The following is a 26,180-nucleotide window of genomic DNA, read 5'->3' as shown; positions in this document are numbered from 1 at the left end:
ACAGTCTCCTCCTGACTGTGGAGGGCTGTACTGAAACTTGCTTGAACTCATAATAAAATTGGTTTTGAAAAAAAAAAAAAAAAAAAAGTGTAGGAAACCGGTTTCCTACACTTTGTTTTTAGTGTCTCTGATTTTTGTTCGAAACTACACTCTTCTGTTGTTTATATAACAATTTAACAGACAGAACAACATAGTAAAATAAGTTTCAAATCTGTAGTCGGCCCAGCTAGTACGGCTTCAGAGTCTAGTTTCCAAAAGGCCCTAGCATAAAATACCAATTTAACACATGCATAAAATAAATCTGCACAACATAGTAAAACATTTGTCAAATCAGTGGACAGGTGGGCCTGGGAAGGCGTGCAGTTTGATGCAATTAATGTTCACTCCGGAATAGCCATCTGGCATGTTTCTTGAAAAAGGCTGTGGAAGGATTGGCTCTGATCACCATAGGAAGAGCGTTCCACTCGCGAGAGCATGAGGCACCTGGTATCGTTGTGCGGTTGCTTGTGTGTGAATGCATGGTTATTGTTTACATATGAAGTGGGTATGCGCGTTTCTGTTGCTCTTTAAAAGAACATGTTAGGTTGGGGCTGGTGGGTGGTTGTGGTTTCAAATGGGCTGGCATGTATATATTGGGCATCGTTATGCCATTTAGGCATTCAACTGTATCAGGGCTCGAGTAGGGGTACCACGCGGGTGGATGGCATCCCCCCACTTATTTTACAGGGTGGACGCCGTCCCCCCAGCCAAACAGCTGGACTTCAATTTTTTGGCCTCTCTTGGACGAGATCGGAGCCACCTTTCGTGATGTCACTTCCTGTTGTGACGTCACTTCCGGTGACAGCGTCCCCCCCACTTCTTTCTATGCCCTGAACTGTATGCTGTAACTACTTCATGTACCATTGTGGATAGAGCGAATAAAATACGGAGAAATTCCACGTTACCGTCTCCGTGTTTTCCCTAGATTTTGCTTGTTGGTGGATTCCTTCTTTTTCAACAATGCGCTTACGATTTTATTCATTACATTTTGAGTGAGAGCAAGAAACCCACAAAAGATGGGACGGAATGAGGAAGACAACGGACGAAAAAACAGTAAGAGGAAAGCACGGATTAAACAGAGCCTGCACCAACCATTTTTGCTTGTTGGTGGATACCTTCTTTTTCAACAATGCGCTTATGATTTTATTCATTAAATTTTGAGAAAGAGCAAGAAACCCACAAAAGATGGGATGGAATGAGGAAGTCAACGACAGGGAAAAACAGTAACAGAGGAGGAAAGCGGGAGTTAAAAAGAGACTGCACCAACGATTGAGATAAACTGGACCTGGTGTACTAAAGAGGCGGAATCGAGGCTAAGCAGTCTCGGTATTCACCCGAAACCCAGGTTTTAGATAGGGTCAGTCACGGGTTTCTGAGCAAGACGTTGAGCCCCCAGCACTTTTTCTTTTACAAATTAACCTCAACTCACAGTCACTCTCCTCACTGAGGGTCAAGCTATCGCTGTCACTGGGGCTCTGCGTCTGAAGCGTTCTAACCAAGCTCTCAAAAAGGTTCTGCAATTATGCCACCTTTTAAAACGCACACGACGATGCAGAATTTAAGGAAAAATGCAAACCAAGTTGCTATTGCCGTATATCCTTTCTTTAGCACTGGTATCTCTCACCTTCCAAGTGGCTGCGTTGGCGCTGGAACCTGGCGTGTCACTGTCCGGAGGCGCGGCCTTGCTGGTCTCAAAGCGAGCATAACGCCGTAGGGTCCACTCGAAGCTGCGGAGGCTGAGATGGCTCCTACATTCTGTGGTTTCTTTAAGGGGCACGTGCGGTAATGCCCCTTCTCCGCACGCCATGCCCAAGAGACAAGCGAGCGGTACACAGAAGCGCGAGAGACGCACCGGGAAAGTTCTTACGTACGCTCTCACAGGGCGGAGAACGTGACACCACAGAAAGCAGGCAAGAATACGCGCGCGCCAGTGAGGTAGCCGGATGAAGCGCGTATGGGTGAGGGGGGGCCTGAAAACGTCAGCGTCTTTTCAGTTAGGTGCGTTGGTAAAGCTCAGGTGTTAGTCTAGGAAATGGTGGGAATGGAAAGGTGCAAACACTATGGAAGACGTGTAATAACTTGTTCTGGATTTATCAAGAAGTGCGAGAAAAAGGAGGACCGCACGGCGTGACTTACCCACGGTGCCGGGAGGGACCTGAGCTGCAGGCCACCCCCCCCCCTTCAGCACAGTACTCGGGCCTGAGAACTGGGCCCATCCGTGTACCTTGCAGGGAGGGGGGCCTCTCAACATTTGTTACGCCACTGTGACTGACGACATGTGCGTCTTCCGAGCACAGGAAAAGTAAGAAATGGAAAGCTGCCAAGTTTCCAGATTGCTTGTAAATGACATTTCAAAAGTTTTAGTGCGTGTATAAGTGACATTCAACTGCTAAATGTGTGACACTTAAAGTGACGCTTACTAGGGTGACCAACTGGCCTGGGTGCAAATTCAGGATGGCGAGTGTAAAAGTTCAGGACAGAGGGGCAGATTTATGTTAACTGGCGCATCCCCAGGGATGCGCCAGTTAACATGCGCCACAGTGCGCCACAGCTCCGCCACCCTTGGTGCGCCGCATTTATGATGCGGCGCACCATGGGGCAAAAACGGCACAGATGCGTGACGCATCTGTGCCGTAAAGGTGACGCATTGCTGGAGTTGCGTCGCAAGCGCGACGCAGCTCCAGCAAGGCTCGGGGGTGCCCCATCTCCACAATGTTGCGTCAAGACCTACGCCTGCTTCAAGCAGGCGCAGGCTTTTGACGCAGCATTGTCCTGAAAGTGACTGAGTGAAATCTTATAGATTTCACTCAGCCACTTTTGCGAGGCGCACCTGCCCCGGAACGCCCACAAGCGGCGCAGGGCTTTACAACGTGACGCATCTGCCTAGATGCGTCACGTTGTAAATCGTTCGTAGGGATGCGCCACGTTTACGCCGCCTTGCGTGACGCAACAGCGGCGTAAACGTGGCGCAAGTGCCTCATAAATCTGCCCCAAAGTGTTACAATTCAGGACGAAAATTCAGGACAGAAGATCAAAATTCAGGATGAAACTTCGGAACAAAAGGTACGATTTACAGACACATCAGAGGAGGCCGCGCAATAGTATATCAGTAAGTAAATAGACAACCAACATAAGTACAAGTAAAAATAAGTTTATATTATGTTGAGACAATCGTGCACTCTGAATTTTTTCGGTATGTGTGCAGCTTTGAGCAACTGTGCAGTACTTCTTGTTGTATTTCATTTCATTTCATAAAGCTTTATTCGGAACAATAAAATACATGTCCATAAAAGCACATACAGTTATGAAAACAAACATTTCATTAAAAAAGAAAAACAAAGAAAAACACATATATACATGATATTATAATTATCCAGTGCAGGTTGGAATAAATAAATTAAAATTCATTAATAAAACACATACTTTTCCTAACACCAATTGCCTTGAGTAGGAAAGTGGCCGTAAAAAAGCAAATGTCCGGGTGATGCATATTAAAAAGCAGTTTCATAGATTCTTCTTGTTGTATTTCATATGTTCATCATCTATTATATGGTTACTGCAATGGGATGTCCAGTCTGATATTTTGTTTACAATTTTTGGTGAGAGAAGTTGTCAGAGGTATGCTCGGATAGACTGTTACTAGCATCTCATATCCGAATGACATTGTGAGTTGTAAAGCGGTACGCATAGGATGTAGATAATTGTGAAAGCAGAGGAAGGGTGAGGGCAGCGAAGGCAGCCTCCGTGCACAACTTTACTGTGTGGGTATAGTTCCAGTATTACACTCTGTGGGCAATGGGCACGCTGGGATGGACACCACAGTCCTTGCTGTACACTCTGCCTTACACACCCTGGCTGTGGGAGCGTACGGCTGGCAGATACTGTCTACCGTCCTGGCTATGCATGCTGGCTTATACTCTGCCTGAGGTCATGCTGGGCTGGTGGACGCTATCCTCAGTCCTGGCCATGCACTCTTACAGTCTATGGGCATGCAGGCAGCGGACACTCTGTCTAATGGGTTCTGGCATCTGTCACCATCTCATGTGTCAGAAGAGTACAATATATATACATATTAAATATAGTACTTCTGGTTTACAAAATGTATTTTTATGGTGTTTGAATCAGTGTTTAACCAATATATTTTTTGTTCATCTTCTGTCTTTTTATCATATTTATTTTGTGCTCTGTGAAAAAATTCAAATGCAACGAGTGAATTCCAAATTTCCTTAACGGATGAACGTAAGAGTTTGTTTGAATGCTTTCTAGGTTTACTGATAAAAGAAGTCACATACAATATGAAAACACTAATGCTGATGTATAAAACATGCGCTTGTCTGAAGATATTTTAAGCGTTGTAAGTTAGTCTTTAACTTTTTTTCAACTCTTCCTGTTCTGAATCTGTAGAACTATTAGCCAGACAGGTGAAAAGCAGTAAGAGTCCGTCAAAAGTAGATCTACTTTGATTTTATTTCCATAAAAAAAAAAATACAGATGGGGAGACAGATTTACCATCCACGGGGTCCGGTAGCAGGAGACGCTAGGTGCAAAACGGGTGACAGGCATTGCGGGCGGTGTGCCATTGTCGCTTTCCCCCCCTCCCGAGACCCATGGGGTGTGGATCTTGTGCATTACAAACAGTAAAGGGACCTCAAATTGAAGGTTTCCCATCACTTTTGTTTGGTTTTTGCACTTTATTTGACACACTTGTTTTTAACTTTCACGTCCTCTGGTTAGCGCGCCCATACCGCCGAGGTACACCACCTGACGGTCCTGATGAAAGCCCAGTAAATGACACATAGACGGGCAGAAACATGTTGACCCCACTTTAAGTGGAAACAACCGAGTCATTAACTGGTACATTTCCCACACATATTTTACTTATGTCAAACTGACCATTGAATAAAAAAAATTCCGTATGGTACAGTTTCTGACATTTTTAATTCACATTTCTTTTTGCCACTTTTGCCACAAAGAACCTGCTCCGCAGTAATCTGGCGTTGTAGCACACCAGGGAGGCATTCTGCTTCTCCTGGTGGGCCCGATGATGAAGCATGTCACCACCCAGGGTGGTGAGTGAGGGCTTCCTAAAAAAAAAAACGCTGATTTCCACTGTGACTTCTTCAGGAGATTTAGTAGTAGACGTAGTAACGGAATCCGAGGAACACGTTACTACGTGGAATCTCTTATTACGTTACCGCTCCTTGACTGTTGTGGGGTTGGGCTCTAGCTTGCTGTAATTGTCTATGAGGGACGTCGCTCACTCGAGTAGCCAAATTCAGGTTCTCTAGATTTTACTGATTGTGGTATTTTACCATCCGACCCCGTATATGGTACAAACTCGATACCACACGTGGTATCTATCATCACGCTAACGCCTCTTTACTGTTGTGGGGCGGGGCTCTAGCACGCTATATTTTTCTAGGAGGGGCGTCGCATATTTGAACAGCCAAACTTTAGGATCTTTCGAGTTGTTTTGACTGGGGCATTAAACCATCTCACTTTATATATGGTTTTTAATAACCCCGTCTCTCACGACTCTCCTTCTATATACTGAGACTTGTTGCCCTCGTAATTTCAGGGGAACGCTTCCATGTTACACTACTTGATAGCCCATCACATCTGCCTCAAGTGATATCATCGGATGACATGGACTTTTGTCCCTTGCAACTGCGTGCTCGATCTGTATGCTAATTACTATGGTCGCTGCTTTTATATCTCTTGATTTGGACATGGTATAACCTCGGATGCGACGTGATAGCCTTGCTCATATAGCCTTGAAAAAGTCATAGTACTGACATACAGTACTGACGAAACACGTGTCGGCTGTTTCTTTTCAACTCTACTTTTTTGGATCTTCTAATAAAGAAAAAAGAAAAAATTGAACTTTCCCGCTTATTTGTCCTGTCCAAATGTTGAAACTATAGATCGATTACAGTTCAAGTGTTGCTTAATTACAAAATAGACCTATTAGTCTTTTTCTGTACACCAGTACCTTAGGAATGTGCTCCCTTTGACCACTTTTCTGTAGCTTTATTAATGCCAATCTTTGATTGTCATCAGTCTCTCCTGGTAGTGGGAGACTGTGGTCTATGTAGCACTCCGTCTTTGAATACTAAAGATTCATCACTAATCCAGTACTGTAATCTATTTTATTACAAAGTGTGTATGTGCCAATTTGGATACACCACTACTGTCTCTTTCTACATCTAAACACCACCATTCCTGAATCCTTAAATCTCCCCACTACCCTAAACCCCACCCCATCCTGAATCCTAAAAACTCTTCATCACCCTAGCCGCTACCTACAATCGAACCTTTAAAAACCTCACCAGCCCTAAGCCCTGCCCATCCATAAACCCTAAAACTTATTGACACCCATACTATCCACCATCCCTCGCATACCTCACACACCTAAATAGCACTCAAACATGAACCCTAAAAAGCCCCTGCACGCCACCCATCTCGGAACCCGAAAAAATCCCATTCTATGCCCTAACTCCAATTAGTCCTGACTTCTAAGAACAAACTCATCACCCTAAACATGATCCATTCCCGAGCCGAAAAACCTCTGAAGTCCTAGACTCCACCAACGTTTAATGTAATTTTGGATTTTCTTTAAAATTATCTTTCTGTTAAAATACAAATGTTTCCTTTCACTTTAGTTTTTTTTTGTATTTCCTTAAAATTGTTTTTCCATGATTTGATTTCCTCCAATGTGGTTTCTATGTTTTTGTTTTTCTATGAACTCACATACTACCTGTGGGCACAGCTGACACAAGAGAAAGAATGGTTGATTAAATATTGAAAATTTTGTGAAAGCAGGGTGCCACTGCAGTTCTGTCGGCCCATTCAGTGGCTCACAATGAGGTCACATTCCCACAGTTTACCCTGTCTCATTAGCCCATCTTATCACAGGAAGCAAGTTGAAGGTTTCCTAGACCACAGACTGCCTTGGAAATGCCTCGGAGAACTGCTGTTATCTTGGCAGTTTGATGCACGAAGTGGAAATAGCATGCAGAACCTTTCAGACTATCTGGGCCGAGTTCATAAAGATATTTGTATGTGTAACTTGTACTTACACCTGTGACTGCCATTAAGTTTGCGCTTTGCATTAAGAAACCGTCACTTTACAGTTGTCCACTCATGCACTATTCCCCCCAGCATAGCATAATATTGTGTAGGAGTAAACATGCTAATCCCCAAAGCTAGTCAGGGAGCTTTGTGTGTGTGACTAATGTGGTGATGCAGAGGACACCAGCATTTAAATGTGTTAATTTAATCCCTGATGCGTGGTACTTGGCAGGGCTGACAGTGGAACAAGAACAATCAGATAATGTGAGGGTCCCAGGGGAGTTTAAATACCAAGCACAGTTACAAAAAAAGATCTATATAGAGTACCGAATGGGACAGCATGTCGCAAAAGATTTACTACCATCCTGGAAACATATCTACCAAACGGAGCAGTGTCGGTTATGCGGATATAAAACAGAATCCTTATCTCACTTTCTATGTGCTTGCCCAGCACTCATGGCCATGAGGAGATGGTAGTTGAAGCCCATTTTTAATGAACTGAAAATTCATACTTGCAGACAGGCAGTGATAAGCTGGCTGGGGGTCCTCCATAATACTGGCCTGCCGGGGAGTAAAATTCTTGGCAGAGGTAAGAAAACGGTTAAGGCAAATGGAGCTGGATTAAAATACAGGAGAAAGTTGCCCTTTACCTGTTGCCTAGTGGATCCCCAAAGGTACACACGGACTGTATGTAAAGCCGACTAAAAGCCCAGTTAGCGGCTAGAAGTTGATCATTGCCAAATTTTAAATATTGCAATTTTAAGGTTGTTTTGATATTAATTGAAAAGATTGTTTTATATAGTTATTTTATAATGGGAAGATTGTAAAGATTTTAATTAATCATACAATAAAACACTTTGACTTTGACTGACACAGTTACAAACCCCTAAGTCCAGATTCTGAAAAACACAAAGTGACCATAGGTCTAGATGAATTAGTAATTGAGAGAGTCTGACCACCAACCTAATCTTACCTAAAGCATAATCCAAAACAGTAAGTGATGCTTTTCGGGTGTGAAAGTACCCATCAGATATCGTTCGGTGCCGCCCTTGTCATCACTTGGGACTCCTTACACCAAGGAGGATATTACTGCATCCAACAACAAAAATAAACGGATGCCCCAGGGTAACTAAGGGACTCCAAGGGTAACCTCACAATGATACCTGAAAAGCAGTGCGTGTAAAAAAAAGGGGATGGTAGTGAATAATATAAAATTGGAGAGTGGAGAGGGAAAACGATTTATTAGATACCTCTCATACTTCCAAGACTAAAAGCCGGTGCGGGAACACAGTAGTTTTCAACAAATAGCTACTATATAGTTAGAAAAGGTCGACATGTTTCAGCAGTATAAGGACCTGGTGTCCACTGCTTTCTTCAGGACCGAAACTTCGCTACTCCATAAGTGTGAATAAACCAAGAATCACCAGTGTGTATAAAATCCATAAGTGTCACCTGGACGCCTTGGATCTGTAGCAGTCCTCCAATGTCCTAGAAAAGTGACGTCCAAATGGAATAGGTTAGCGTGTCAGACAAACACAACAACAAATAAACAAAGACACATTGGTATTTGATAGAAAACATCACAATCGATGATGGGTATGAACAAATGTTTCTTATACCTCCAGTACCCACAAAAGATGTACTAAGCCCAACATCAAGGCTGTCGTCCACTCACCTTCTTGGTAGGACGTAGGTGCTGTGCCTCACCTGGCTGCGGCTCAGGTAGGTAGAGCACCGCTTTATTAAAAATAAACAGATGTAAGTCATAGACACATCCTATTTATTATTGTCACTTGATCTGCATTGTTCATAGCGGGAGTACATGAAGGAAAAGATGTTCAGGGCGCGCATCACTGTTTATAGTACAAGTGTGCTGACCCTGCATGTCTCTGATAGCAATTTGGCACCAAGTAGCTACCTGGTATCGACATAAACCCACAGTTCTTTAGTGGGTATTAGTTTTCACTCTTGGCGTTCCAAGATGTGCTTCTACAATAAACGGTGTTGTAGTTTGAGAATGCACCTTCTTTATATTTGAAATCTTTAATGGTGCAAGTCACATGTATAGCAGATAGCAGCTCCAGATCGTTACTTAATCACAGAGTTGTCATACTCACAGATATGTAACAAACAGAGCTAGCGTCAGTTCAGGCTTTTCTCTTTATTAATGAATTAGGCATTCAAACGATAGCCAGTTGAGGGCTCTCAGGTCTGGGGATATGTGGGCGTTTCTCTTAGAACTTGTGATGAGACTCGCAGCTGAGTTGATCGTGGCTCTTAGCGATGACCGATGTCCTCGGGAGTCCGCATAAGGTTACTGCTCCGTATTCCAAGCGGGGGATAACTAAGGCTTGAACTGCTTGTTTGAAATCGAAGGCGGGCAGATATAGTTTCAGTTTTCGCAGGCTCACTCTCCAGAGTGTTGAAGACCTTGACCTTTTAGCCACACTTTCCAACACTCCAGATAGGTATGTCCTCTCCGCGGTTTTAAAGACCTTGACCTTTTCCCTACTCTTTCCAACACTTCAGATAGGTATGCGGTCTCCAGAGTGTTGAAGTCATTGACCTTTTAGCCACTCCTTCCAACACTTTAGGTAGGTATGTCGTCTCCAGAGTGTTGAAGACCTTGACCTTTTCCCCACTCTTTCCAACACTTCAGATAGGCATGTACTCTGACAGAGTGTAGAAGACCTTGACCTTTTAGCTACTCTTTCCAACACTTCAGGTAGGGATCACTGAAATAATATCGACTACCAAAATATCGACTACCCAAAATATCGAGGAAAAAATATCTACAACCAAAATATCGAGTTTGTATGTACAAACAGGTAAGTACAAAAATATCGAGTACAAAATATCGTTTACAAAAATATAGTTGTCAAAAATATCGACTTTAATAAAAACAATGTTTAATTACATTAATATAAAAATTTTATTACTAAAATATAATTAACAATACTTAAAATAACTTTTAATATTAAATAATTAATGAAAGTAAAAAAATAATATTTTTTTAATCATATTTCTTAAAACATATATATATAGTAACAAAATTTAATTAAATAATAGCCAATATTATTAACGTACAAATACAAAAGAGTAAAAATTACTATTCCCACTGCAAAGAGTGCAACAGTGGATATATGACATTACAACGCAACTTTTACAACGCACTACCATTACAACGTAAGTATTGGTAAGTATATACTAATTTTTTTTATTTAAATTATTTAAAATTATTTAAATATAATTTAATTTAATTTAATTTCATTAAATTAAATTAATGTAAATTTAATTTTACTTTATTTTTACACTGTACCCCTGTACCCCTGTACCCCAAAACTGACCCTGAACCCTAAAAAAACCCTTTACCCAAAAACCCAAAACTGACCATGAACCCTAAAAATACCCCTTTACCCAAAAACTAAAAACTGACCCTGAACCCTAAAAATACCCCTTTACCCAAAAACTAAAAACTGACCCTGAACCCTAAAAATACCCCTTTACCCAAAAACCCAAAACTGACCCTGAACCCTAAAAATACCCCTTTACCCAAAAACTAAAAACTGACCCTGAACCCTAAAAATACCCCTTTACCCAAAAACTAAAAACTGAACCTGAACCCTAAAAATACCCCTTTACCCAAAAACTAAAAACTGAACCTGAACCCTAAAAATACCCCTTTACCCAAAAACTAAAAACTGACCCTGAACCCTAAAAATACCCCTTTACCCAAAAACTAAAAACTGACCCTGAACCCTAAAAATACTACTTTAATTTAACATAATTAGCAATTAATCAATTAAATTAAATTAATTACCAATTACATTTTAATTAATTAACAAATATTATTTAATTACCAATTAATTAAATATTACTACCAATTAATACATTTACATATTTAATAAATAATAATTAAATTACTTCCCACCCTATTCCCCTATAAACCCACAACCCACTACAGGAAATACATTATTTTAATTTACATAATTAGCAATTGATAAATTAAATTAAATTAATTACCAATTAAATTTTAAATAATTAACATATATTATTTAATTACCAATTAATTAATTATTACTACCAATTAATAAATTTACATATTTAATTAATTATAATTAAATTACTTCCCACCCTATTCCCCTATAAACCCACAACCCGCTACAGAATAAAATTACACAATAATTAAAAAAAATCATTAATTAAAAATAATTATGACATAAAATGACACTTTTCACACATATTATAACATAAAAACACTATAAATAATTACATATTATATAAAAAACGATATTTTTTACTTTCTATATTATTTACAGTCGATATTACTTCACTTACCTTAAAAACGATATTTTGGCTGTCGATATTCTGTCCTGTCGATATTTCCTCCAAACGATATTTAAAACTCGATATTCTGTCCAAACGATATTTTGGAGTCGATATTATGTCTGTGCACCTTCAGGTAGGTATGTCCTCTCCAGAATGTTGAAGACCGTGACCTTTTAGCCACTCTTTCAAACACGTCAGATAGGTATGTCCTTTCCAGAGTGTTAAAGACCTTGTCCTTTTAGGTATCCTTTCCAACACTTCAGGTACGTATGTCCTCTCCAGAGTGTTGAAGACCTTGACCTTTTAGCCACTCTTTCCAACACTTCAAATAGGTATGTCCTCACCAGAGTGTTGAAGACCCTTACCTTTTTAGCCACTCTTTCCAACTTTTCAGTTAGGTATGTATTCTCCAGAGTGTTGAAGGCCTTGTCCTTTTAGCCACTCTGTGTTGAATACCTTGACCTTTTCCCCACTCTTTCCAACACTTATTTTATTTATTTTAATAATTTTGAAGGTTTTATATAACGCGAACAAGACGTTTGCGATTATCAGAGCACTTTACATGACAAGTAGAAATATGTACATTATATATTATGATATAGTGAACCTTGAAATAAGTAAGTAATACATACATCTAGATCAAGAGAAGGCAGTGCGAGGCTAGTGCAAAACAGCAAAGATAAACAGAAGGACGAATATAAGCGGAGAAAAGCAAGTAATATAGTACAGTGAATAGAACATAGAGTTCACGTGGATTGAGCAATGAGGATGGCTTTCACTTCTCTTTTGAAGAAGCAGAGGAAGGGTTCATTCTAGTTTCACTGCACAGAGCGTTCCATATCCTTGGAGCCATACCGGAGAAGGACCGGTTATACGGTTTTTTCTTGGCAAATCGTTGAGGTTGTAGGAGAAGAGTCTTGGCACTCCTGGAAGCTCTGCTGCCTGCTGAGAGCACCAGTTTCTGAGCTAGGTATTGTGGGGCGTTGTGGTAGTGTAGTGTGTTTATCTAGGTACCTGAATCTATATTCCTATTCTTTGCCCTTGTGTGGTTATAAATCAATAATATCCCTACAACGGCATAGAAACCCTTTTCATAATTCAGTCATAGCGCATGCTGTCACATTAAGCAAGCCTATTCCTCCAGCCCCCTAGAAAGCACACCGAGTTCTTCTACAAATCCAGGCCTCTTGCAACCTGGGAAATCCCCGCTGCTTTGTTTTGATTTCGTCCGAGAACTCCTGTAAAGCACTGTAAGAACGACCAGTTCTTAGTGACATCCTTATTGCCGTCTTATGTCCAGCCTTACGTCAAACCCGGCACCTTTCAGGTATAAATATACCAACGTTGCCTTAAGCAAACACACGGTGGTGATGAATCTGGAGCAGCTACTACTTGCCCGAGAGCCCAGCTGATGCGAGAGCCCACGGACGCTGCCCCTCCCTTTTGACGCGCTGAGAAAGACGCTGTCTTTTCTCTTGCCGAGAAATCCAGCCTCCGGCGTTTCCAGCTTACCCTTGCGGGTGACTGGGATACCGAGTCCTGAGAGAGAGATACCAGACCTCCTGCCTACTAATACCCAGGTACTGAACTGACAAAACCTTACAGAGAATTCTTGAGTCAGATTCTTGGCAAAACAAACTTAACTTAAAACTGCTACTTACTTACTCCTTCCCACGTATTAGGCTTAGGTCAGGTACACCGGGGTAGGCGTAGTTAGAAGCACCAGTTGAATACGATTAGTCAATGTATATATGTATGTATCTATTTTATCCATTTTAAAGTATCATATGGCTAAGAAACCATATCAATGCTTTTACAGTATTATTTTATAATCCTGCTTTTACTGTACACACTTTACTTTTCTATAAGTATTGCAATTGTAGCAATTCATTTCTCTTGTATGAGGAAGAAGACTGCTCAATAAATAACACCTTTTATTGAAAACGCCCGTCTCTCTTTTCTCTGCATTCTGGTGAAACTAAGTACGCACCTTTGACTGAGTGAAATAGCTGTCTTTTGTTTTCACATGACTCTAGAGATATACTCTTATTCAGGGAGAGCAAAGTTGTCATGTTTTATGGTTGTCAGAAACTAAATCCCTTCTTGTCTATCCAGGGAGGTTAAACTCCTCCTCGCTTATTTGAGAAAGTTTCTAGTGAACTCTGAGCTAGCTGGCAAAAAACTTAAGTCTAATATAGTCAGTAGAGACCTAGTTAACCTCAGTCCTACGTCTACACTACTGAAGATATTATTCCAATGCGCAGAGCCTATTGGGAGTATAGGAACTACACTACATGGCGCCCAACGTTTGGTAAGGCGATAAATCTAACGCAAGATGTTAAAGTAACTCAGTCGTGCTTTTTCACACAGACCCTTTCTCCCGTAAATACTCCAAAGATGTCTGGAGTAGGTCAAAGGTAAAAATCCACCGGAACTTCGTAGGAAGAGATTTCTATGTATAGTTTTCGGTTTATTCAACGTTGAAGGATACAGTGTTCCAAAATATTGTGCACCTAATCTTTGTTTCCTTGAAACTTGATCTGCCACAAAAACCTTGCTGTCAGTAAAAATGTCAGAAACTGAAGGAGAGGGAGGCAGCTAGAATAGCAGCTCGTCTCCTACAGGATGACACAAGTCTCCTGCAGACTGACCTGGATGCAATACTCATCCCGGTCAACATAAGAAAAACTATAACTATTAAACTTATAGAAAATGGACTAACATCGAGAGGTGGTACAGTCATATTCGTAATTGAGGCACATGAATATCGGCAGACAGAGGTATTCTATTCATGGATAAACTTTCCAGCAGCAAACGCTGTCACACATGAATTCCACTATTACAAAATAGAGGAACCACCGGATGAGTACACTCCTTTCGAGGAGGTGGAAATCCCATTAAAATACCAAGAGCACCTGCTCTGGTTTAAAGGCGCCCTAAAACATAATAATCACATCACCAGGCTCGGTCCACTAGGTAGACCAGGAGCAACGTGGCCGGTTCTAGCCAGCTACACACCACATCCCGACATCGAAAAAATGTCAGTACCAGAACTTTTAGCACAGTTAAAACAACTGATTAAAATACATAGACAATTAGTCCAATATGTAATGCGGACTTCAACAGTCCAACCAGCTATTAACATTGAACAGCTGACCCCTCATCCGGGGAACACAAACAAAATTACACCACAGAACATACAATCATGTCTGGGTAAAGTACCCGCAAAACGGGAACAAATTCCATTCTGGTTAGCACAAAAAATCACTCAAATAGAGGCAGTATTTCCGGATACTACCCCTACTGAGAAACACAGAATTCTGACTATCTGTCTTCCAATGGGGATTGCACCACATGTAGAGGACTGTGACACTTGGGGCACAGTTTTTGCTGCCATTTACACAAAAACACATGGTGTTCCGTCCATGGCGGTAATACCGGATGTGCTAAGACAGATTCAAAACAAATACGGTCCAGAACCTGCTTTAACTCTGGGTATGAAATTACTGAAAGACTTCAAGCTGGTCTCGGCTATATTATTAGCCAACATAAAAGGGGAAGCAGCATCTGTGGCGATCCGCCAGAAATTGAAAGAAACAGATATAGCAGAACAACCATTTGAACTGGCCAGAATCATAGAAAAATCCTATGAAGAACTAAGAAGAGATAGTTTGGGTGGGAAACCAGTAAAACCCCAACTAACTGAAAATCCTGAAAAAATATTTGTTAAAAATAATTTAAACACTCCAAAAAAGAACTGGGATGGAAATAAACAATCCACTCCCAAAGAAAAAAGATTCCAGTCCAGAGGAAAGTCTCCTGGGCGGAGAGAAAGATCTCCGGACCAAGGACACAAGTCTCCCCAGAGGGAGCCCTCTGAGAAAAGATACAACCTTAGAAATAGGGATAATTTGAAGAAACCTGATAGATATCAAGATATTGATACACGTCCCTCTCGATCTTTTCAGACTTCCTCGCAGAAATCGGAAAGAAGAGGACGGTCAGAACACAGGGAAGAGCACGTCAAGTCCAAAGACAAAGAACCTGCTCATCAAAGTAAAAAATTACAATTTCCAAAAAAGAAGGTAGCCAGTATTAAAATAATCAAACATGCCGAGGATCCTGAGGACACAGCTGAAAAACGGAGAGTGGGCTCAGACAATGCTAGACAGCGCAGCAGAAGTGAGCATAGCTCGCAAGATCCTGATGAATTATCTGGAGACAGTGGACACGAATGAATACATTCAGGTGGAAACTGCAGACACCAGAGTTAGCAAACCTCATAAAATATACGAAATAATATTACGTATAGAGGGAGATAAGACTAGGAAAATAAGGGGTCTATTTTGGTATAACCTCTCCAAAGGCTATGACATCCTTTTAGCTGAAAAAGACTGGCCACCAGAGTTTGTCAGAGAGTGCCCTCATGGCGAAGAAATGATTTTGCCTGCCTTCTCAAATCACATTCCAATTCATAAAAAATATACACTTGCAAGAAAGTGGTCAGTAGCCCAAGCACCTGCATTATATAAAAACCATGTTGGATGGGATGAGGACTCTCCTCCTCACAAAATCCAGTTAAAATGTCAACCAACTGCACAGAGGCAGTACCCAATTAAGCAAGAAGCTAAAAAACAGGTCAGGGAGATCTTAGATCAACTTGAATACCAGGGGGTGATTGAAACTAGCACCTCACAAATGAACAATCCTTTGTTTCCTGTCTCCAAGCCAGACGATTCATATCGTCTAGTTTTGGACTACAGACATCTAAACTCATGTTGCAAAACGTTTGCAGTACAAAACTCACATAGTGCAGCACTAATGAATAACATCGTGCGCAAAAAATACAAAACAACATTAGACCTCTCTAATGGATTCTTTTGTCAAAATATAGCACCTGAAAGCAGGTATTTGACCGCTTTCTCAATAATGGGCTCGCAGAAAAAATGTGTCGACTCCCACAGGGGTTCAAGAACAGCCCAGGATTATTCTCAGCAAGAGTAACAGAGTTACTACAAATGTATGATGATGAGGGATTATCTTATGTCGATGACATCTATGTAACAGATGATGACTTGGATACTCACTTGAAAAGAGTGAACACCATAATACTTGGGTTCGCAGCAGAGGGTTACAAATTCAACTTTAAAAAGTCACGAATTGCCCATCTAACTGTCCTGTTTTTAGGATATGAATTATCAAGTGAAGGCAAAAGCCTGGCAGACAATTTCTTAGAGAAATGTGCTGTAATCCAAGCACCAAGAACGCTGAAAAACTTACAATCAATTCTAGGTTTCCTGAATTTCGGAAGAACTTACATTCTAAATTATGCAGAGAGGGTTAAACCTCTCTACGAACTAATAAGACCAGATTTTAAACCAATCAATTGGACTCAAAAACACACAGAAATTTTGAGATCATTGCAAACAGACATGTTAGCTAAAACAAAATTGCAAACACGCGATAACACACGCAACCTTGTGATCCGGGTCATCCCAGGAAGATGCGGAATCACATACCTAACCTCTAATGAGGGAGAAACGGTACCAATAGCATACAAATCACATTTGTACACAGAAGCTGAAAAAACATTCAGTATTAAGGAAAACATTGTACATACGGTTCAAACAGCTGTAGCAAAAGAAAGAGACCAAGCCGAAGGCAGACGGATTACTGTTATAACAGCAGAATCAGCCTTTGAGGCATTAACAAGCCCATGTAATTTAACTAACGTGGCATTAAATCCAAAATGGATACAATGGGAAAGTTCTCTTGCTACAGACAAAGTGAAATACTATTTTGGCCCAAACATGAAAAAATTAAACAATCTAGAATATGAAAGAGAATATCCTCTGCCAATCGACATTCTGCCCATACAACAGTACGCCTGTGTAATATATACAGACGGATATGCACAACGCTCAGTTTGGGGAAAACAAGCCTTTAAACGCCACATGCGAGATTGTTAAATACGTGTGGCGCGGAGGTAAATTGAGACCTCTAGTAACAAAATCACACTCTGTAGAAAATAATTCAGATAAACAAACTGAAGTAATAGCGTTAAAAATGGCGCTAGATAATGCTGATCGCGAATTCCCGACACTAATAGTGTGCGATTCATATTACTGCATCAAATCATACAATAACGACTTGCAGAAATGGGTTCAAAATGGTTACAAAGATGACACAGGTGCCACAATAAAGCAAAAATCGCTTTGGGAACAAGTAGTTCTTTTACAGAAAGAACTACCAAAGACTCACGTGATACATTCATTGAGTCATGAACGTGATGGCGTTCACGTTTCAGGGAATTCATTGGCTGAGACAGCCACAGCGGAAGCAACTAAGCCGGCTTCCGTAGCTACAAAAAAGCGTTCAGGAAAATACGTAGACGGGGAAACGATGCTGGCGGTAAAAACGTCATCAAAAGGCGACTGTGCAGCGCTACCCGTCAACTATCCACTCAATTATACATACATAATCGATGCAAACTCCGTTCCTTTTGCTAAAATTCCTGGAGTGGGGGATAGGGTAATTCCAAACACGAACAGGAGAAACTTATTAATAGCAGACGCACATATGGGTGAGGGTCTAAGACACCTTAAGATTAAGAAATCTCTGAAAGAATTACAATCAATATACTGGTGGCCAGGAATGAGCCTGCAAAACTATAAATTTGCATTTAACTGTCAAAACTGCAACAGAGACCGCAGTGGCGAACTGCCCGAAGTATTGCCAGGACCCTTCTTTTAGATAGAATAAGAATATCAATACAAAAAAAACAGAAAAAATGTGTCCCATTAATATTATTAAAGAGACTAGTTTCACTTAAAATGTAGACCCCAGCTCTCGGCTGACGTCTGAACTGTTATAAAAGATTTGCGAGTCTATAGCGGCATAGATGCAATTGGCATGCTACATTCTGACCAGGATCCTGCTTTTAGCTCTCGAGCTTATAAGGAGGCCATTACCAGCATGGGCATTGCATTGCGGGAATCTTATCACTTCCTTCCTGAGGGAAATGGGATGGTGGAAAGAAAAAACCGAGACATAAAGCAATCTATAACGGCAAAGGTATTAGGTTCGGGGGTTGGGTGGGTCAAACATTTAATAAGTGTCCAACATAGTCTTAACAATCTGCCAAGAAATTCTCTAAAAGGTTTCAGTCCGTACGAACTATTGTTCGGGACTAGAATGCTTATCCAGGATCTCGATAGTCAGACTTCAGTGGTAGAAAGAAAATGCTTTGATATCAAAGATCGTTTGGCTATTTTACAGGACTTAAATGAAACAAGAAAAGACCTGAGCAACATAAAGTTGAAACAACAGCCAACAGCCACTGAAGAGAAACCACCTGTCCCAGCAAGGCCTGTCTGGATTCCAAAGATTGGGGATCTGGTCAGAGAGAAAATCGCGGTGAAGAAGGAATTTGGGCCTTCTTACAGAAAAGCAGTACCTGTCTTAGCTGTCAACGGAACAAGATCAGTTGTACTACCGCCCCTTGCTGGTAAAAAGGAGAACCGAGTTGTATCCATCGACCTGGTTAAACCACAATCATGTGGCCAATAATAAGTAGTAGGCCAAGTGGACTCCCAAGACATAGCAGAACACCAAAGTTTGCTACAAATCAAGAGGTTCAAACTGAGAGACTAATCACATTTGATAAACCTACAGTGAATCAACAAGGACTATGCAACAAAGCCATGGAACTTATGCCTCTTAAAACCCAAATTGCAACAATTCGTCAAGAAACACCTGTCTACAACGAGGTAGCCACAGACTATGCTAATGAAACAAAGAAAGATCCAGAGGCAATTCCATCAATTGACAGAACTGCATCAGGCTACTTCATCAATTTCGATGACTTTTCTGAGGATCCAAGCGAACCTGAGGAACAGCCAACAACAACAAAAACTTTTAAAGACAAAACTAAAGAACTCTTTCATCAACTACAAGAAACCTATCTGATTTCCCCCATGGATTGAATTTTGCGTGGTGCTAGGTGTACTTTTCCTCCTGCTTTGGCTCATCATGGTGCTATGCTTGGGACACTTCATTGAGGGAAAGTATATTACAATGGACACAGCAAGCCAGAATATCAACCTGGTCCTAAAGCCAAACAAATCTTCACACATCGAGAAAAGAGAACTTTCTTCAGTAAACTTCACAGCAAATCCGATACCCGGTGGGGTAGCATGGGACAAAACAGATTACGATATATATGGCCCGGTCGAGCTCTTGAAGTATCCTCATCAATTTAAGGTTTCATTAAGTGACTTTGTAAAACCGAGCACATTCTCTGATGATTGGGACTTTACAAGTATTAATGATATGATGTCAGACTTAGTTATGTCAGCAAAATTTACGGAACAGGATAATTTACAGGGTTCATTAAATTATGAACAGATGTACTGCTACAACCATTTTGCAAACCATTATTTGCATAAATCTGCTCAACCTAGAAATGTTTTAAATTATAATCAATGGGAACATTGTGCAACTCCACCAAAAGGTAGTTCAAAAACATTTTATGAGAAATTCCCATACTTCTCAGGGTTTAACGCAAGTGAAGCAGAAACGTTTTATTTCAAACTGTTAAATAAGACCGGAATGAAAACCATGCTGAAAATGACAAAATTAATCTATTCAGAAACATTTTTTGAAAAAATGAATACATTTGGTTTTGATTTTTGGAAAAATAACATTGAAACAAAAACCATCTAGGGTACCAAAGATTGGCAAGTCCAAGGTATAGAATCATTATTCAGAGCCTGCATGATCCCAGAACAAATTATATTTTTGAATGACACAATTCAACAAACAACCTGTCTTGGCCTAGCCAAAATTAAAGACTTATACAAACCGTCTATTCCAAAGCCAACACCTGACAGTAATAGCACTACAGATGTTGAGATAGACGTAGACCATATTTTAAACCAAAACAGAACACATCCTGATTGGAAGAAATGGTTGATCTGGCCCACAGACACAAATAACTGTCAAGATAGATTCCTGAACAAAATACAGGGGTTCAAATTGACCAGGCCAGACCCTAGATACTCCCAGAGACAACATCCAGGGATAGTAACAACATACAGTGTAGGAAAACTCTGCCTCGAATGGCTACAGACATCCACACTGGCAGAAATTAAGCAACACTTAACTTTACTTAAAGAAGGTGCTGACTTGTGTGATTTCATTATGGGACCACGCAAACAGAGTCAAAAACGTTTCATAGCGGCCTCTATATATGCAGCTTATAACGAAGCTTGGAAAGAAACTCAAATTGAAACAGCAGAGAAAATACGGGAAATTGACCGTATTAATTTGGAAAAATCACTTTCTGTTGTGGACAATGGGTTAATGACTCTGTCTTCCAGAATATATTCGCTGGACAGTATTGGATCATCTGCAATCGATATAATAGAGCAGGACTTACTAATGTTACAACATGGTCAGTCCCAATTGCGTTCTATTGTACAGCTTGGCTGGACTTTACAAAATCTGCGTTCAGGCTACGTGCCTTGACGTTTAATCAACACAACGTCACTGTTCTCTATCTTTAACCTTACTGATATACAAATCAGCTTGGCACAAAAAGGAGCAGAGTATACAATTCTTAGCATTGAAAAACTTGAGAGATTACCATTGACAATGTCAGAACGACCTGACATCGAATGGATAATACACGAAATCATAACTATTCCGATAACAATTTTCCAATTTCGATACTGCCAAAAGTATATACAGGCAGGCCAGTATGAAAGGTTGGGTAAAGGATACATTAAGTCAACATGGAAATTACCTTACACACACACGTGTTATAGTGAAAAAGGACAGAATGTATTTCTTAGTGGTAATAATTGTGAAAAATCACTAAGTGGTACACTACTGTGTCAGGGTATAAATCTACATGGGGCCTGTGAGTGGACTGCAAATAACCTTTCATGTCACCAGCTTGGCACACCTGCAACTCGAATAGAGCCATTCTTTAGACGGCTTTCGAACGGGAGCTACATTCTAATAGTGGACCACAGATGTTGTGGCTTGGTGCCAGGAAAAGCTTATCTAGTAAGTGTTTCTTCCATGGTCACTTGCTGTATGCAAGTATTGTATCCGAACGACACTCCAGACAGGGAGGGAAAAATTTGGCCCAGTTTGAAAATCTCTTCTATTCGAATTGATACTTTAAGCAGAATGAAGTCTGTTCTTCTACAGATGCCTGTGCCCTTGACGTCATCAAAAGAAACGTATGATCTCCAAGTTGCAAGCACAACGGCAGAGATACATAACCTTTTATCAACAAATTGCCCCTTACACTTTGCAGAAATGCTAAACCAAATCTTAAACATTTCAGATACGAATGGTATCCAGAGTGTATTTAAGACAATTTTTTCGGGACTGTTGTCACCTTTTAAAGCAGTCCTGGGCATCTTTCCTAATTTTGTCAACTCGATCTTTGGCGGCCTTCCACTCCTGTTGGGACTCGTAGCAGGCATTTTATTTTTGATACTCCTGCTTCGTTATGGCAAGCCATGTCACAGACAAGACTCCAGCAACAATGGAAGAAACGATCCTAGCTATACGCTATCGGGACCGCATAACTAAAGTCCTTGGATTAAGAGATCTGAATATGACCTGGTTTCTTTCATTCAGACCCATCTGGCAGAACTGTATCTTACCTGTGCTAAGATGTATGCTATGCGGAGAAGAATGCGTGTTGGACGTCTGTCTTACACTACAATCAGAAGTACCATTGGATACAGATACTTTGCTAAGTCCTGTAATGGCTCATGCATCGTGTTGTCCCCAGCGGTTACCCATTCTGATGACGGCATTCGTTGAGACTTCACCACTGCGATTAAAGGGTAGTGAAGCGCAAGATGAGAGCAGCATCAACCAGGTACGACCTTCTGTGAGCACTGCTGATCCTGTCTTCGATGATAGCAATCATTCTCACGACTGCACAGTTGCGGCATTTTCCAACTCGGTCGAACTTTCACCTGAAGCGGTAAACTGCTTTTTTGAAAGTCTGTCTGAAATGATGTTCTCCCCTGAACAAAAAGAATAACCTTTAAGCAAACGAGCACTCAGCGTTCCCTGAACTCTGAATTTGGCCTTCAGCTTTGAAAAACAAAAGCTTCTGGAAATATTTGGAACTGTTTTGACTTCTTCCCTTGAAAAACGAAATTATTTTTTTCCCTGATTCCAAAGTATTTACCTTCTTTTTTTGGCACACATCCTCTGCTTAACCCCTTCGCTGCTAGGCCTTTCCCCCTCCTGTGCTGAGGCTTTTTTTGGCGTTTTGGAGTAGTGCGCGCTTAGGCCCTTGTAACTTTTTGACCACATAAGGTATCCACGCCAAATTTGCGTCCTTTTCTTGCAACATCATGTGGATTCTAAAGGCGCCCAGGGTTTGTAGATTCCCTTGGAGGGGTCCCAGAAATTAACCAAAATATAGTGATTTTTTTGTTTTTTTCAGAAAAATGGGAAAAACGGCCTGCAAATGAAAGCCTCTGGGTTTTTCCCTGAAAATGGTACATTTTTTAAAACTAGACACCCAGGGCAATTCAGGATGGGGTGACTCGTCTGCCTACCCCCAGGTTTTGTTACCCAGAATCCCTTGCAAACCTAAAAATTTGACAAAAAAACACATTTTCCTCACATTTCTGTGGTGGAAAGTTCTGGAATCTGCGTGGATCAACAAATTTCCACCCACCCAGCGTGCCCCCAGGTCTCCCGAAAAAAATGGTACCTGACTTTCGTGGGTAGGCATAGTGGCTGCAACATGAAACAGCGCAAAACGCAGCATGGTCGCACCTCAATTTCCCAGAGAAATTTAGCACTTTTCGGACAAAAAGACTACCTTTTGTTTTTGCGCCGTAGCTCTGCCAGCACCTAGGGAAACCTAGCAAACCTATACATTTTTAAAAAACTAGACACCCAGGGCAATTCAGGATGGGGTGACTCGTCTGCCTACCCCCAGGTTTTGTTACCCAGAATCCCTTGCAAACATAAAAATTTGACAAAAAAAAAACATTTTCCTCACATTTCTGTGGTGGAAAGTTCTGGAATCTGCGTGGATCAACAAATTTCCACCCACCCAGCGTGCCCCCAGGTCTCCCGAAAAAAATGGTACCTCACTTGCGTGGGTAGGCATAGTGGCTGCGACATGAAACAGCGCAAAACGCAGCATGGTCGCACCTCAATTTCCCAGTGAAATTTAGCACGTTTTGGACAAAAAGACTACCTTTTGTTTTTGCACCGTAGTTCTGCCAGCACCTAGGGAAACCTAGCAAACCTATACATTTTTGAAAACTAGACACCCAGGGGAATTTAGGATGGGTTGACTCGTCTGCCTACCTCCAGGTTTTGTTACCCAGAATCCCTTGCAAACATAAAAATTTGACCAAAAAAAACCATTTTCCTCACATTTCTGTGGTGGAAAGTTCTGGAATCTGCGTGGATCAACAAATTTCCACCCACCCAGCGTGCCCCCAGGTCTCCCGAAAAAAATGGTACCTCACTTGCGTGGATAGGCATAGTGGCTGCAACATGAAACAGCGCAAAACGCAGCATGGTCGCACCTCAATTTCCCGTGAAATTTAGCACGTTTCGGACAAAAAGACTACCTTTTGTTTTTGCGCCGTAGCTCTGCCAGCTCCTAGGGAAACCTAGCAAACCTATACATTTTTGAAAACTAGACACCCAGGGCAATTCAGGACGGGGTGACTCGTCTGCCTACCCCCAGGATTTGTTACCCAGGATCCCTTGCAAACCTAAAAATTTGACCAAAAAAACACATTTTCCTCACATTTCTGTGGTGGAAAGTTCTGGAATCTGCGTAAATCAACAAATTTCCACCCACCCAGCGTGCCCCCAGGTCTCCCAAAAAAAATGGTACCTCACTTGCGTGGGTAGGCATAGTGGCTGCGACATGAAACAACACAAAATGCAGCATGGTCGCACCTCAATTTCCCAGTGAAATTTAGCACGTTTCGGACAAAAAGACTACCTTTTCTTTTGGCGCCGTAGCTCTGCCAGCACCTAGGGAAACCTAGCAAACCTATACATTTTTGAAAACTAGACACCCGGGGCAATTCAGGATGGGGTGACTCCTCTGCCTACCCCCAGGTTTTGTTACCCAGAATCCCTTGCAAACCTAAAAATGTGACAAAAAAAACACATTTTTCTCACATTTCTGTGGTGGAAAGTTCTGGAATCTGCGTGGATCAACAAATTTCCACCCACCCAGCGTGCCCCCAGGTCTCCCGAAAACAATGGTACCTCACTTGCGTGGGTAGGCATAGTGGCTGCGACATGAAACAGCGCAAAATGCAGCATGGTCGCACCTCAATTTCCCAGTGAAATTTAGCACGTTTCGGACAAAAAGACTACCTTTTGTTTTTACGCCATAGCTCTGCCAGCACCTAGGGAAACCTAGCAAACCTATACATTTTTGAAAACTAGACACCCAGGGCAATTCAGGATGGGGTGACTCGTCTGCCTACCCCCAGGTTTTGTTACCCAGAATCCCTTGCAAACCTAAAAATTTGACCAAAAAAACACATTTTCCTCACATTTCTGTGGTGGAAAGTTCTGGAATCTGCATGGATCAACAAATTTCCACCCACCCAGCATGCCCCCAGGTCTCCCGAAAAAAATGGTACCTCACTTGCGTGGGTAGGCATAGTGGCTGCTACATGAAACAGCGCAAAATGCAGCATGGTCACACCTCAATTTCCCAGTGAAATTTAGCACGTTTCGGACAAAAAGACTACCTTTCGTTTTTGCGCCGTAGCTCTGCCAGCACCTAGGGAAACCTAGCAAACCTATACATTTGTGAAAACTAGACACCCAGGGCAATTCAGGATGGGGTGACTCGTCTGCCTACCCCCAGGTTTTGTTACCCAGAATCCCTTGCAAACCTAGAAATTTGACAAAAAAAACACATTTTCCTCACATTTCTGTGGTGGAAAGTTCTGGAATCTGCGTGGATCAACAAATTTCCACCCACCCAGCGTGCCCCCAGGTCTCCCCAAAAAAATGGTACCTCACTTGCGTGGGTAGGCATAGTGGCTGCGACATGAAACAGCGCAAAATGCAGCATGGTTACACCTCAATTTCCCAGTGAAATTTAGCACGTTTCGGACAAAAAGACTACCTTTTGTTTTTGCGCCGTAGCTCTGCCAGCACCTAGGGAAACCTAGCAAACCTATACATTTTTTAAAACTAGACACCCAGGGCAATTCAGGATGGGGTGACTCGTCTGCCTACCCCCAGGTTTTGTTACCCAGAATCCCTTGCAAACCTAAAAATTTGACCAAAAAAAACATTTTCCTCACATTTCTGTGGTGGAAAGTTCTGGAATCTGCGTGAATCAACAAATTTCCACCCACCCAGCGTGCCCCCAGGTCTCCCAAAAAAAATGGTACCTCACTTGCGTGGGTAGGCATAGTGGCTGCGACATGAAACAGCACAAAATGCAGCATGGTCGCACCTCAATTCCCCAGTGAAATTTAGCACGTTTCGGACAAAAAGACTACCTTTTCTTTTGGCGCCGTAGCTCTGCCAGCACCTAGGGAAACCTAGCAAACCTATACATTTTTGAAAACTAGACACCCGGGGCAATTCAGGATGGGGTGACTCCTCTGCCTACCCCCAGGTTTTGTTACCCAGAATCCCTTGCAAACCTAAAAATGTGACAAAAAAAACACATTTTTCTCACATTTCTGTGGTGG

General features: G+C 41.5%; 1 protein-coding gene and 1 long non-coding RNA gene across 8 annotated transcripts in view; one reads left to right on the top strand and one right to left on the bottom strand.

The window, feature by feature from the left end:
* The window catches only part of REC114 (REC114 meiotic recombination protein), a 1,622,368-nt gene extending 1,620,411 nt beyond the window's left edge, over positions 1-1,957 (bottom strand). The window contains exon 1 of one of the 7 annotated variants that reach the window (XM_078685054.1): positions 1,664-1,957. In XM_078685054.1, the coding sequence (XP_078541180.1) occupies positions 1,664-1,846 (183 nt within the window). In that variant the 5' untranslated portion in view covers positions 1,847-1,957. The remainder of the gene's footprint in view (positions 1-1,663) is intronic. The other 6 variants (XM_078685052.1, XM_078685055.1, XM_078685057.1 and 3 more) reach the window with 6 other exon arrangements.
* A 16-nt stretch (positions 1,958-1,973) lies between these two features.
* Positions 1,974-26,180, top strand: part of LOC144826572 (uncharacterized) — a 203,999-nt gene continuing 179,792 nt past the window's right edge. The window contains exon 1 of the long non-coding RNA XR_013609858.1: positions 1,974-2,341. This is a non-coding gene — a long non-coding RNA (uncharacterized LOC144826572). The remainder of the gene's footprint in view (positions 2,342-26,180) is intronic.

The sequence above is a fragment of the Lissotriton helveticus genome, chromosome 3_2 (assembly GCF_964261635.1).
Source record: "Lissotriton helveticus chromosome 3_2, aLisHel1.1, whole genome shotgun sequence".
Classification (NCBI taxonomy): domain Eukaryota; kingdom Metazoa; phylum Chordata; class Amphibia; order Caudata; family Salamandridae; genus Lissotriton; species Lissotriton helveticus.
This window is presented reverse-complemented; position numbering and strand designations above follow the sequence as displayed.